At 38.8% G+C, this 14,842-nt stretch overlaps 1 protein-coding gene across 6 annotated transcripts in view; it reads left to right on the top strand.

Annotated features, from left to right (window-relative positions):
* Positions 1 to 14,842, top strand: part of RERE (arginine-glutamic acid dipeptide repeats) — a 420,307-nt gene that overhangs the window by 250,676 nt on the left and 154,789 nt on the right. For all 6 annotated transcript variants that reach the window (XM_036846203.1, XM_036846175.1, XM_036846185.1 and 3 more), the window contains one exon: positions 10,936 to 11,040. In XM_036846203.1, the coding sequence (XP_036702098.1) occupies positions 10,936 to 11,040 (105 nt within the window). The remainder of the gene's footprint in view (positions 1 to 10,935; positions 11,041 to 14,842) is intronic.

The raw sequence follows: 14,842 nt of genomic DNA, 5'->3' as shown, positions 1-14,842 counted from the left end.
TTACACCCTCTCTAGAGTTTTGTATTTTATTTCCTTGAAAATTCGTTGCTAAAGTATTTAAGGTGGGGTGTTATACAGATTATTTCCTGAAGATTCAGTCACTGCCAAGATAGATTTAAAAAAATGGATGAAACAAATATGGCAGCATGTAATTGTAAGAGAATCTAGGCAGAGTTCATAGGAATTTTCATTGCCTTGTATACTTTTAAACTTCTGTGTGTATGAAGAGTTTACTACTAAAAAGCTTGGGAGTAGGGAAAACATGTAGAAGATTTTATTCTGAGGTAACATTGCCGCTAGCCTTAATGTCTTAGGTAATGATGCCAAAAAGTGACCGTGAGCCTCTGCTTCACACCCTCTGGTAGTTTCTGTCCCTTTCAAGAAAAAGATACCTATTGACTCTGGTATATTTTATTTATGAGGGAAAGACTTGGGGCTTCTTAGGTGGTAAAGGAAGTAAGGACAAGTGATTTTATTATACCTTTTTCCCCACTGGAAATAACAAAATGGTGAAAGAACCACTTTCTCTGTTAAATAACATGGTTTAAAAAAAAGTCATAGGGGGACTTCCCTGGTGGCGCAGTGGTTAAGAACCCGCCTGCCAATGCAGGGATCACTGGTTCGATCCCTGGTCCCGGAAGATCCCACATGCCATGCAGCAACTAAGCCCGTGCACGCACCACAACTACTGAGCCTGCTCTCTAGAACCCGCGAGCCACAACTACTGAGCCCGTGTGCCACAACTACTGAAGCCCTCATGCCTTAGAGCCCTGCTCCGCAACAAGAGAAGCCACCACAATGAGAAGCCCGTGCACTGCAAGGAAGAGTAGCCCCCGCTCGCCGCAACTAGAGAAAGCCTGTGTGCAGCAACGTAGACCCAGTGCAGCGGGGAAAGAAAAAAAAAAAAGTCATAGGGATTTGCTGGCTTTTGGCTTAACTACAATGAGATACAATAATTTCTCTATTGTATTGCTCAGATGGTATTCAGTGAAACCATCTGGAGGCTCTTGTGCAAAGCTACATAGCTAAAGCCAGTTATTTGACGGCAAATTATTAGCAACTTTTAATATAGGGCAGGTTTTGGCAAACTTTTTGGGTCAGATAATTGTTCATGGTCTCTGTTGCAACTATTCAGCTCAGCCATTGTAGTACAAAAGCCACAAGCAACATGTAAATAAATGAGGTGGCAGTGTGCCAATAGAACTTTACTTGAGGACACTGAAATTTGAATTTCATTTAATTTCCACACGTCAGGAGATATGACTCTTCTTTTGATTTATTTTTTAGCCACTTAAAAATGGAAAAACCATTCTTAGTTCTCAGGCTGTACAAGAGCAGGTGGTGGGCCAGATTTGGCTTGCAGACTGTAGTCTGCCAAGCCCCGCTGTAAGGGAAGGCGTGTATGTGGTTAGATTTGGCTTCTTACAGGACTTTAGATACATTTAGAGAATTCCTGTAGTGTTTTATAAACTTCTTCCAAAATTCCCACAAGCTTTTCATGTCTTCTTGGTGGTGGCTTTCCAATCTTAAACTTGCATGCTCAACAAAGCAAGTTAATGGAAGATTGGATAGATTGATGGAACCATTAAATTGTTAGCTAAGACAATTGACTTGATCCTGGGATTATTTCTTATCCGCTTTGCATGCTCCCCCGCCCCCCATCGTATTTCATTGATTGAGGTGAATGATTTTTAAGCAATTCAGAGTTGAAGTTAAGTAAATATGTGAGATATGTAACTCTGGTCATTCAACAGATTTTGATATATTTGCTTAAAGTGAATGTATTTGAATACTGATCAGAGAGTGTTTAGGTTTGTAGAGTCATTTTATACTATTTTAGCATTTTTAGAACGGGTTGTCCCAGACAATTCTAGCTGGACCTGGATGAATTTACTTTCGCTAGGTTTACAGTCAGGTGTCTTCTGTAATTGGACAGGTCAGTGTCTCTTCACTGACCACCAAAGAGCTGGAGTGCTAAAATGGTGATTCCTTATCTTCTTTTCGCTGTGTATGTGACCAGAACCCTTATTGATTAGTCTTTTTCTCCTGTGGTATTTTCTTTAAAGTGGTCATACAGTGATTTTATAAAGCTGTCATCTTAAATTTGACTGTGTCAGCTTCAAATAGAGCATCTCTTGTGTGACTTGACAGTTGGGTTTTTTTCAAAGACACCAGATGAATGTGACCACATGGTTACTGGTGATCTGGCCTAGTAGCTGCTCAGTAATCCTTATGGGTGTGTTGACATTTGCTTGCATCTGGGGCTCATCTGGGGGGTTCTTGCTGTTGCTTAGTAATCTCGCCTGGTCTCAGAGTGCTCACTGTAAGGTCATCTCTGTTAAAGCAGAGTTGAATAGCAGTGCCCCCAGGAATCTCTATTTATTCATTTCCTCTTCACTAAAGCTAGATTAACTTTAATTTTAAAGTATGAGGGTGGGGGTTAGGCTTTCATTTTTCTTCCCACTTTTTCCTTCACCATTTATCCAAGAAAGGATTTTTTTCTTTCTCCACAGATACAAAGTCGTACTGCCAAAAATAAATTCAGTTGTGAAAGAGGACAAATAAAATAGTCCGTAGGCACATGAAAGAGGATCAAATGAATGTACTGAAAAAAACATGGAGGACAAAAAAGAAAGGAAAAGACAGATAGTGTTAGTGCTTGGCACCATTCTTCTCAAAGATCAAAGTGCTCAGTGGTGTGGATTCTTTCTTTCGGCTCACAGCACTCCGAGAGGCTCTTGCCATTCCATTCACTCAGGAGGAAACTGATGTATAACTTTCTCTTTCAAGCTGGTGCTAGGGTTGGGCTATAAAGGAAGAGAGAGCTTTGTCCTTTAGCCATCATGAATCAGAAGGAAAACAGAACTCCTCGGCAGCCTCTCTGTGTAAATTGAGGTTGTAGCATTTCCCTACCCAAACCAAATTTATTCCTAGAAGAGATGGTGGAATCTTCACGGTTGTACATATCTGTGTTGAGGGTCCAGCATTACTTACTGCTCTGCTGCTGTTTTTGAATTCTTGCTTTGGCTGTCCCTCATTCCTGCCTTTCAAGCTAAGCTTCTACAACTGTTTATTTTCTTTTCTTCGTTACGTTTATCAGTAACCATATAGTAATACTGTGTTAGTATCTTGAGTGGAGTATTTTTGAGTTCTCCTTGTTCCCAGGTTAAGTATTTTTGGCTGACACTGGTATAAAAGAAAAAGCTCCAGATTGAAATTGGAAGACTTCAGTTTGAATCCTGGCTTTACCACATAGTTTTGTGACCAAGGTCAAGTTTGTTAACCTTTGTGCCACCTTTTTAACAAATTTATTTAAAGTCACATGATTAAGTGACAGAACCCAGAACTGGTTTTATGTCCCGTAAGGTACAGAGCATGAAAAAGCCTCTTGCAGAGGGAGTATCTCACACTCAGTAGTGTGAGTAGTGCTCATGAATCTGAATTGGTTTCTTAAAAGCATAAAAGGTAGAAAAGGAAAAGTGAAATTAAATGTAATTCTGTATTAAGTTATTGGTGGTACAGTCACTTGGCATCCATTTATTTTATTTCTCTGTGGCCTCTAGGATGGATTGCTTGGATACTCAGAGGGCTTTAGGCCTGGGGAGAAGTGTTCAGCTCAGGGAGCCATTTGTAGACGCTCTGAGAATGAGCAACGGAGTGTGTAGCTTGCAATTTGTTTGCTGTGATAGTATTCTTACCCTAAGGATAACACTTTATTGATGATCAGAGGATCAAGAGCGATTGCTTTGTGATTGGACTCTGAACATGTGACCTGGACAACATTTTCAGGTTTACTGTGCAGTTGTAACAGTGAATTCTCAAGTATTGACTGTGGAGGGCAGACAGGAGATCCTAACTCTTTCATCGGCTTGAGGGCTATTTTCCAGCCTTCTGATTATCTGCTTCCTATTGGAAAAAAAAAATATCCAAGGTAGGTCAGGTTACAAGGTATCATTTTACCTAGGAATTCATATTAATAGGAGTATGTTCTAGAGTGAATTTTCTGGAAGCCCAGGGCCAAGAAATCCTAAACTAGGTCTTCAGGGCTTCTAATTGCCCTTTTTCCATCCCAAATCAATTTATCTCCTTCCTTTGTTACGGGCAGCTAACGTCACATATGTGTAGTGATTGAAACAGATTAATTACGTCTTGGTACAATTCCCCAACCATTCCTTAGAACTTACAAAGTTGCTTTAGTTTCTGCAAGTTCCCTAAGGGGTTTCATGAAGTCTCAGAGCTCTTAGTTTTGCAGCTTAAGATTCATTTCCTGGCTTTAGTCTGCAGTTCTTTTTATATGTGAAATAACTATGACCTACGGCATTTTTATTGTTTTGTCTATACATGCTTAGTACTTCATTAGACACCATAACTTGTCAGTCCCTTATTTCTTTATTCATTCATCATTTAACACATTATTGAGCTGCTCGTCATAGGGGAAGGGCCGTGTAGGTGCTGGGAACACCTAACTGAGTAACACGCTCTCTCTGCCCTTGAATACGTCATAGTCTTTTAAAAATTCTTTTGTTCGGAGCTACTTTTGGACACATAGAAAAGTTGTAAGTACTGAGTTTCCATGTATCCGTCTCCCAGTCTTCATTTGTGTGAGCATCTTATGTAACTTCGGTACAGTTGTCAGGAACAAGAAATAGCATTAGAACAATACCATTGAACTAAAGACCCTATTTGAATTTCACGGATGCCTTACTTTGTTACAGCTGCTGGAAGCAAAAGACCATAGCCTGGGTGGCTTATAAACAACAGAAATTTCTTTCTCAGAGTTCTGGAGGCCAGAAGTCCGAGATCAGGGTGCCAGAGTTCTGGTGAGGGCCCCCTTCTGGTGTGCAGACTGCTGGCTTCTCCCTGTGTCCTCACGTGGCCCAGAGCAGAACCACGAGATTCATTGTACCCCTCCCCTTTTCTTTACTGGTAACTTCTTTCTTCAACAGTGAAAAACTCAGTTCTTATTGTTTAAAATATATTTTCATTTGCCTATTTTTATCCAATTCTACGGTACACATAACTTAGTTTCAGAATTCGTAACCCATGTGCCTGTGAGAAGTACGTTTACTGACTACATTTTTGTCTTAATCTTATGTATAGTATACAGGCAAGAGCCTGTTTTCTAAAGTTGCTCAGGTCAGTTCTGTTTTTCGTAGCTCCTTAGGTGTGGTTGTGTTATTCATTTGTAATATAGCTGGGTTCGTTTGTTAGACTTTGCATTCTATTTTTGGTTCCTCTTGGTTGATTTGGACTGTCTGTTTATTTTCTGGGTAAGGGAGGGTTTGTGAACTATTGCTGTGGCTCTCAGGGTCCGAGCTATAAGAAGGTAACAGTCTTCAGCCCCCCTACCTGCTATAGATGACTGATCCTTTTACTTCTTAATTTATCCTTCTTGCATTTCCTTTTCACAAATGAGCAAATACATGTCTATTTTCTTATAACTTCTTCTTTCTTATGTGAGGGGTAGCATACTATAGATAGTCTTTTGTGCTTTGCTTTTTTCACTTAGCGGTATGTTCTGGAAGTTGCTCCATGTCAACTCATAGAGCTCATTCTCCTTCACAGCTGTATAGTACTCTGTTTTGTGGATGTACTGTGGTTTATTCACCTGCTGTCTTGTGTATATGCATGTAGGTTGTTTCCAAGATGTTTCAATTGTAAATGATGCTGAAATCAGTATCCTTGTGCATATGTATTTCCTTATTGTTGGATGTGTATCTTCAGCGTGGATTTATAGGAGAGGGGTTGCTGAATTGAAAAGTTTATGTGATTTCTCTTCTGAACGCATATACCAATTTGCATTTCCTCCAACAATGTCTGAGACTTTCTGTTTCCCCAGCAGAATGTGTTATTTTTTTTTTAATTTTGTCCATCTGATTGGTAGATGAGAAATAGTATCTCAGTGTTGTTTTACTTTATTTTGCTAACAGTGAGTGAGTTTGAGCATATTTTTGTCTATATTTTTGTGAATTGTCTGTTCATGTCTTTTCTGTTGGGTTGTTGTCTTTTTGTCTCTCACTTTTTAAAAGTTCTTAATATGCCTGTTGCAAGTATTCCCTCAGGACTTTTGAGTCATAGTTAGAAAGCCTTGCCCTATACCACTTTTTAAAGATAAATTCTACCCAGCTGCCCCAGTACCATTTACTGTCTTTACCTCAGTGGTTTGAGATGCCACCTTTGTCTTATATTATTTTCCATATGTATTCTGGACTTGATATTCTGTTTCCTATTGTCTATATATGTGCTAGCACTACACTCTTAATTACAGAGGCTTTATAGTATGTTTTAATGTCTGATAGGGCTAGCTCCCCCCCTTTCTAGTTATTTGATTTTTCCATATGAATATTAGTAGAACTTGTTTTATTCCATAAAATAGCTAGCTGCTGTTTGTATTAGGATTGCCTTGAATGTATAGATCAAGTTTGGAGAAATGCCATGTTGAGTTTTCCTATCCAAGAATAGGGGGTGTTTTCCCATTTGTTTGTATTTACTTTTGTGTCTTTGAGGAGTGTTTAAGAATTTTCCTCAAACATTTAAGAAAATTAAATTTAAAAAGTGGAGAGGCAGAGGGGCTTCAGTGGAAGTAATGTTGTATATTGTTATACTTAGAGCAATCGCTAGAAAACTGTGTGGAGTGATAACACTCAGAACACTATAAATAAATCAAGATGAAATCCTAAAAAAATGTTCAGATAACCCACAGGAGGGCAAGAGAAACAGAAGAACTAGAAATAGAAAAGAAACTTAAAAAAGAAAAGATACTCTGCCTGTCATTAATCAAATGGCTTACAATAGACACGATGCTGACTCTGTCTCAAAATCTTTTTTCCCCTTATTTCCGGGTAAGAGTGACAGTAATAGCTGTAAACAAACATGCTACTGTAAGCAGTCTTTGTGAGCTTGTGTACCTCTTCACGAGTTTCTGTGAGGTTTGCATATGTCTGGGGATGTACGAAGACTCGCTCAATTATGGATACAGTTTAAGGGAATGAATTTCTGGGCCACAGTTTCCATTCGTATTTCTCTGCTTGCCTGAGGAGGTTCTCTCCTCTTTTTCATCCCCTTCAGATGGCCTTCTCCCACCAGGCACAGGACTCTCTAGATGGTGCAGTGCCCAGGGCGTAACTGGGGGGCGTCACAACAAAGCACTACTTGAACAAGTCTTTTCCAGGAAGCTCTTGTTACTGCTGAATAAAAGGACCCTAAGACATGGTGCTTCCCTGTCTTTAGTCTTATTTCTAATAACAGTGAAGATATGGGGAATGCAGAACCTGAGGAAGCTGGGAAAGCAGCTGTTTCAGCAAGGTGGGCGTGATGGCAGTTTTCTCTTAACAGTCTCTCTGCCTCCATTTCACAAACACTGTTAAATAATATACTGTTTTGAGCAAGAGCATGGTGAAAAGAGAGCCCTGGAGAAAAAATATTGAGTGCTTAAAATGGTACACATGTACACACTTTTACTTTAAAATGTAAGCACTACTCTTCAGCAAGAGGCGATATGAAAAATATTTCAAAATGCATAGCAGCCATTCAGAACCAACCACGGTCAGCTTTCCGGCCTCTGTCAACCCTGTCTTCCACTCTGCTTTGCTACTGCAGGCCCCTTACCCGGCAGGGACAGACACTTCCAAGAGCCACAGCTATATGCTAGTGACTGTTGTTTTATTTTCTACCAATGCTTTTTTTTTTTTTTTTAAATATACAGAAAAATTCAGATTTTAAGTTTACATTTGCATAAATTTTGGCAAATTTGTTTGACACTAAACAAGGCATGGGATATTCTCATCATCCCAGAAAGTTCCCTTCAGCTCCTGTTCTCTCTAAACTTCCCACCCAGAAACAACCACTATTCTGATTTCTCCTACCATAAATTCCTTTTTGCTGTTCTAGAACTTCATATAAATGGAATCATACAGTATGTAGCTTTTTTGTGTCTGGCTTCTTTTACTCAACATTTAATTTTTGAGATTTTTCATGATGGGCTATTTATCAGTAGCTCTTTTCTATGTGTTGTGTAGTAATCTCATTGTAAATTATACAATACTTTGTTAACCCATTTCTTTGTTGATGGACATTTGGTTTGTATCTAGGCTACTACGAATAAAGCTGTTATGAACAACAACAAAAGCACAGTGAAGGAAATAATAATGATAAAAGCAGAAATTAATGAGGAAAAACGTTAGATCTAATTAATCAAATGCTTTAAGAAATTCTAGTATTTTATTAAAAAATACATTATGGCCAAATGGGATTTATTCCAGGCATGCAAGGTAGGTTTACTATTCAAGACTCTGTTAACATCTAATACCATGTTAATAAGTCTAAGGAAGAAACCTGTCTCCAAAGCGATGATTATGATACGGTTATTCTAAAGCTATTTAATGGGAACACCTGGGAGGCATTTCCACTAAGATCAGGAACAAGGTGAGGGTGTCCTCTATTTCCACTGCTTTCCACATTTTCATTGTATTAGAGGTGCGACTTAGAGGGTTTAGAAAGGGTAAAGAAAAAGTGAAACTATGTGTATTTGCAAATAAAGTTAGCATATCGGGAAGACCTCAGAGAATCAGTGATTAAGCTCTATCAAATGCTAAAAAATTTTGTTGAGTAGCAGGATATAAAATTAACATACAAAGATCAGTACCCTTCATATAATCAAACGGGAAGCAAATAGATAAAATCCCGTTTATTACAGCTGCATAGTCATTTATCATATGATAGCCTTCTCTTCCTACTGCTTTGGATTTTCCCTAAACCAGTTGTGTTGCCCTTCCCTGGGAACATGTTGGCAGTGTTTCGGATGGTCACAGTGATGTGTGTGGTGCTATGCGGTGGAGGCCAGGGATGTGCTGAATACAGGATTGCTGTCTAAAACGCCAGCAGTGCTGAGACTGGGAAACTTTGTCTTAAACATAACTGATTTCCAGTGCTTGTGTTCAGAATTGTGGGTTAGAGGAGTTTCTATATGTTTAATTAGTTAATTATTCAAGTTTAAGGATAAACTTAAATTTGAGTAATAACCAAGAATAATAAAGGAAGAATCGCTTTCCTTTAGTAATGGACAATGATGAAATAGTTTATTTTACATAGCACGGAACAGTATACAAAGTTTCATAGACTTCTCATTTGATCTTCTTAATATTTTTACGAGATAGGTATAATAGATGTACTTATCTCTGGTTACCTGATAAAGGGACTTCCCTGTTTCTTCTAGGCTTCAGGGATGAATCATTTCCGATAGATGGGTGATTAGTTGCAGAGCGAGTGCATTGTTCATCTAAAAAGTTGTCTTACCTGCCTATCCTTTTCCAGAAGCTCATTTTAGTTCCAGTTAAATACTAGAAGGATAGGTCCTGGGCCTGGAGAGTTGATACCTAGTCCATTTTTTCCTTTAATTGTATCTTGTTACCTACAAATCAGTGCTTCCAACAGAACTTGCCATGATGATGGAATGTTATATAAATCTGTGCCGTTTGATATGGTAGCCACTAGCTACCTATTTAAATATACATTAATTGAGATTAAATAAAATTTAAAATTCATTTCTCTTCACTTATACCAGCCATATTTTAAGTGCTCAATAACCCTACATTATCTTCTAATCAGTAGTATCCAAAGGAACTTTAAGAAATCAATAGTATTTTTGTTAATTTTTAAAACGGAGATTGTCTCAGCTCATCTTATCTTCTGCCCAGTACTGAGGCTTTGGTCACAGATTACTTAAGCCCTGTGGGAAAGGAGGATTTTTAATTGCTTTTTAATTTGGTAGGAACTGAATGAATGTCCATCCCCATGTTGCTATCCCTCAGTTTCTTTCACTAACACCTTGGCGACTAGCACATGTGTGTGTTGTTGATGTGCCAACTCATGGAGTCCTTCTGGGAATGAAATGCCTGCTCACGCAGTGGGAGGTCACGTCCCTGGAAGCATCGTGCAGGTTCTGTTGATGTGCCTTCGATCCTTCAATTCCATCTACTCTATAATCATAGCCTTTGGCTTCCAGTTGATGTTAAAGTTGCTTCCTGTAACTGCTGAGGGAGTTGAAATTCTGAAAACCTCCCTGCCTTCTTTGGAACCCTGGAATTTCTCTCAGCACTCCTGTATGTACGTAGGTGTGTGTAGTGGGATGGTGGGTCCTACTGCATGGTATAATGTATATGACATTTATATCTGGTGCGTGGAAACGCTGCTTGAGGAGTTGTGTAGTATTGTAGAGTTTCAGCTATATTGTGGATTAACTTTTGTTAGTAGATGAACCTGGAAACCTTACTGCTCTAGTATTTCCATGGGAAAGCGTTTTCCAACTTTGTCAGTTAATGTTACCTGAAAATTTGGGAAGTGTGTGTTTGTATATTAGAACCCATCTATATATTTAAAATTAAAATTTCTCTAGGTTTTAATTTCCAAGACAGTTTATTTCTTCCATACTCAGAGAGAAGAAAAATATTTAACAGTTACACATTCTCCTTTTCATAAGGTAGCAGGAAGAAAAGGCCCATTTTGCTTTGATGATTTACAGAGACTTTAGATGGATTTTTTTTTTTTTTTTAAAGTAATGTAACTGTGGTTTAAATTTTTCCCCATCATTTCTAGTTTAATATCCTTTCATCACAATCCTGCCCTCAATTTGTCTTTGTGGTTTAATTAATTTTATTCTAAGACTAAAAGGCTGAGATAAAAGCAGTTAAGTTGTAAAGTTGTAGGTTAAAGCAGTCATGAAACAAAGAAATATAATATTGGACATTTTCTTATCTTGCAGGGGGGGAACTCCCGTTCTTCTGAACAGATAATTAAAGAGTTTGTAGCCATATTCTACATGTTCTTAGAATACCATGGATTTAGTTATATCTTCCACCACCTCTGCTTTTCTAGTAGTATTATGTTTTGCAAAGCCGTTGAGGACATAACTAACATTTTTTGTTCGTTTATTTTCAGAGGGAAGTGTAACATCTCCCATTTTTCTGACATATTTGCTGCTAGAGAGTTTAAAGCCCGAGTGGATTCATTTTTCTACATATTAGGCTACAACCCTGAGACGAGGTAAGTGAGTCACTGGGTCCCACTCCGTGAGAACTTTGGCTTTTCTCACGTGTGAGTGTGTGTGTGCCCTCGCGCGTGCGTGGGTGTGTCTGTGTACACTTCTGGGCATATACTGATAAGATGAAAAAAAAGATACAAAGTCCTGTAGTAAACCTCTTTGGGAGAAGTTGTACTTAATGTCTTTGGTGTCTTTAGCAGCTTATTGTTTGCTCTTTTTTTTGTTGTTGTTAAGAAAAGGAAAAGTAAGACAATTTGGGTTTGGAGAGGGCAAGATAAAGACAGATGTTCAGTTGGTGTGTGTTTTGAACTTATTATGAATTGTACCCTCATGCCCATTCAGTCAAGCCTTCCATACCTTATTGAAAACACCTAGGACATTATGGGAAGTTCGTTGATTAGTAATAATCAAAAGCATATTAATGAAAAACATAGTAATATTTCAAAAGCATCTTATATTGTAAAATGTTTATATTACATATGCATTTATTAACTGCCTGGTCATGTCTTCCTGTTGCCCAAGTGAAGTGTTGGACACTCAGAGTTGGATTTCTGTCTGGATACACAGTAGTCTGTTATTTCAGTGATGCCATATTTATTTAACTATTTGATAGATGGCTGTCATATTGCACAAGTTAGATTGTTTCAGGGAATTGACCAAATAGCTTTTGAGTTTTAAATGTTTAGCTCTTGGGTTCATAATAGCCAAGCAGATTTACTTTTCACTAGTTTTGGTTATACACCTGTTTTTGCTGAATGTTCATTTAAAGTGATATGTAACTTATCTGTGTAAGCTGGAGACTCACACAGGTTCTTGTCTCATTTTTTATTGTATGTTACTGGCTGTCATTCAGAGTGATACTTCCCATCAGTTTAGTTTTAAACTGTGGGTTAGGCATGCGATAGAGGAATATATTATTATTTGTCTTACCTGAGAAAGCAACACAGAGACATGCCTGTAGCCGCGTGTTTACAGGATCTGCATCCTGAAGCACTTGTTTAGTGCTTTGACCTTAGTCCCATTTGTTCATTTCTGCGGCTCTGTTCCCCGTGTCCAGCTTGTGCTTGGCATAGTGGAAGTGCTTGGGGGTTGTTGGATGAATTGAAGTGAACAGATATTTGAATGTCTACTTATATTAGTGATAAGTTTGTGGCAGGTCTCAAACTTCTCACAAAGTGAGTGTGAAAATTTGCAGTGATACAGCCAGTGTGGCCCAAGCTCACTGGCTTCACCATGAGCACTACTTTCTACCTCTGAAGTTCGGGGTTTGGTGCACACTTCCCATAGCTGCCCAAATTATCAAAACTGTGTATGTGATTTAACAGAGTATAGAAAACTGTTAGTGTTTTCTCCACCTGACTTATGCACAGCCCAGTCCTTCGAAGGTTTGGGGTGCATGCCCTTGCAGAACTTACCTCTGTTTCTGTCTCTGTCGCAGGGCTGTGGGGGATGGGGCAGTGTGATGAGCTGGTCTCCCTCATTTTGGAGGAGTGAGGCTAGCATGTAGCTGTGGCTGTGTGGTGCTGTGTGCTGACTCTTAGTGCCCTGAGGCAGCTGGGGGGGAATGTCAGACCGTCCTCATAACCCTGTGAGATGGCGCGTGGATCAGTAAGACCACTGGAAGTTAAAGAAAGGTGACTCTGTGACTCCAGACTTGGATGCCTGTCCCCCTCCCCTTCAGTAACGTGTGAGCGCTACGTGAGCAGTCCGACCGGAGTTTAAGATGGAGTTATTTCTCTTAGCAGATTTTCTGATAGTAGTTAAAAGTTGACTTATGTAATTTTCCATAATTTTCTTTAGCATCTTAGCTGGCACTGAATGATTGGGGTTTTTTTTCCTCTCACATTTATCACAGATCCTTTTAAAACCCCAATATCTGGCTACCTCCCCCCCCCACCTACTTGTTTATTATATTTCTGAATATCGTGCCTTATCAGGGACCTGGTTGTCCAGGACTTTTTGGTTTTGGTGATGTTACCTTGCGTGCTAGTGGGGAAAAGACTTTTATGAATTCTTTGGTCCATTGCCTTTAAAATTTGGAGAGGGTGGATTTCTTGCAGTCGGCATAGAATTACTTCGGTGTTATTAGGTATAAATTTATATTTCGTTAATTATTTTTTTCTACTCAGAGTACTGATCATTAATACAAGTAAAGCATCCACAATAATACAGGTTCATAATCTCTTATTTTCAATTCTGAAATCTGAAAGCTCTGAGGATCAAAACATTTTTATGCTGAGTTGGGCGCTGAAATTCATTTGCCCCTGAGGTCAAACTTGACCTGAACTGATGTGAGACTTTCTATATTCTTTATTCAGTTCACTCTGTGTGGATTTGCACAGCTTTTACTACAAAGGTACCGATGTGATAGAATAGGGATTATTGCTCAGACGCTGCTGTGGCATTACCTGGTATATTCCCTGTAGTACCTTCTAAATCCAAAAATTTCTGAATTCTGAAAATCTTCTGGTCCTAAGGATCTTAGCTTAGGGGTTGTGACGCTGTGTTCCTGCTACCCATGACATTTAAGGAACAAAACTTGGGCAAACAATGTGGGGGCAGATGTTTCTAGCTTCAGGTAGAATTCAGGCTACAGGGGCTGGCAGGTGAGAGAAGCTTGAACCTTTGGTAGTTGGGCTTTGCTTTTGGAATTTGTTTTGATGTTTCTGCACTCAGGGAGTGTTCACTGCTGCTCAATAAATAAGATTCACTCCAAATTTACTTCTGCAGTCAGCATACTCTGAACATAATGTCATCATGTTCTCATTTTCTTTGAAGGGTGTGATCCAAAATCTAGAGAGAAGCTTTAAATAAAGTCAATAAATTTCAGCTCAGAGGTCTTAGTACATAGAGCCGGTAGTCCTTATACATGAGTTTGACCAAAACACCAGCATCCTTGGTTGAACTAAAGTAGGTTGGTTCAAAACAATAAATAAATAAAGTAGGTTGGTTCTAGCTTATAAAAAGAGCTGGGCATAGAGACCGGTTACATCCATCCTTTTATTCTCCTTGTTGCTTTTTTATTTGTCTGGTACCTCATGGCCATTTAATCTGACAGCTTGATCCTTTTGTTAAGACCAACGGTGTGGAAAGATCTCCCCTTTTGGACCCAGGCAGCCTGGGTTCTGATTCTGTGCTCCCACTTCATCTTTGTGTCCATGGGTAAAGGTTGTACTTCCTGAACTTTGTTTTCCTCTTTAATAAAAATGGGGAAAACAAAAACAGCGTAGCTTTTGTAAACTGTCATGCTTTTTTGTTGCTTTTCGGGAATTGCAAAAATAATTATAAATTTTCTTTTGAAGAAGAGATTGAGAAGTATCTTTTTTTTTTTTTAAACTCTGTAAAATGTTAAATCCAAAAGCAAAACATGAACTACTTCCCAAGATGTCTTGATTCTACCAGGTAGATCATTAACCATCTGGTTGATTTTGCTGACATGTGGAAGTCTGAGCACTGGGGATTCTTGCCTCTGCTTAGAATATTAATTATAAAATTCTTTGACTATATACGGTTGCTAAAAATGTAAATTTCTTCATTGACCATGATGAAACTGACTCAACAATTAAAATAAATATGTGAGTAGTGTTGATGGGAAATAATACATTTCTACAGTCAGAATATTTTATTGAAAATTTGAGAACCAAAATTGAAAAAAAAGTTTTATTGGAAAGAGGTTTGGGCTTTTTATAGCAAACAAGCCTGTCCTCTTTGTAGCGTGGAGGGTTTATTGAGTTTTTGGTTGTCCTTTCCCTCATCTTCCCATCCCTCCACCTCCGCAGGTTCGGCCTATTAGCCAGTGCCTTT

The sequence above is a fragment of the Balaenoptera musculus genome, chromosome 1, assembly GCF_009873245.2.
Source record: "Balaenoptera musculus isolate JJ_BM4_2016_0621 chromosome 1, mBalMus1.pri.v3, whole genome shotgun sequence".
In the NCBI taxonomy this organism is placed as follows: Eukaryota; Metazoa; Chordata; class Mammalia; order Artiodactyla; family Balaenopteridae; genus Balaenoptera; species Balaenoptera musculus.
Note: the sequence above shows the minus strand (reverse complement) of the source record. Positions and strands in the feature narration are given on the sequence as shown.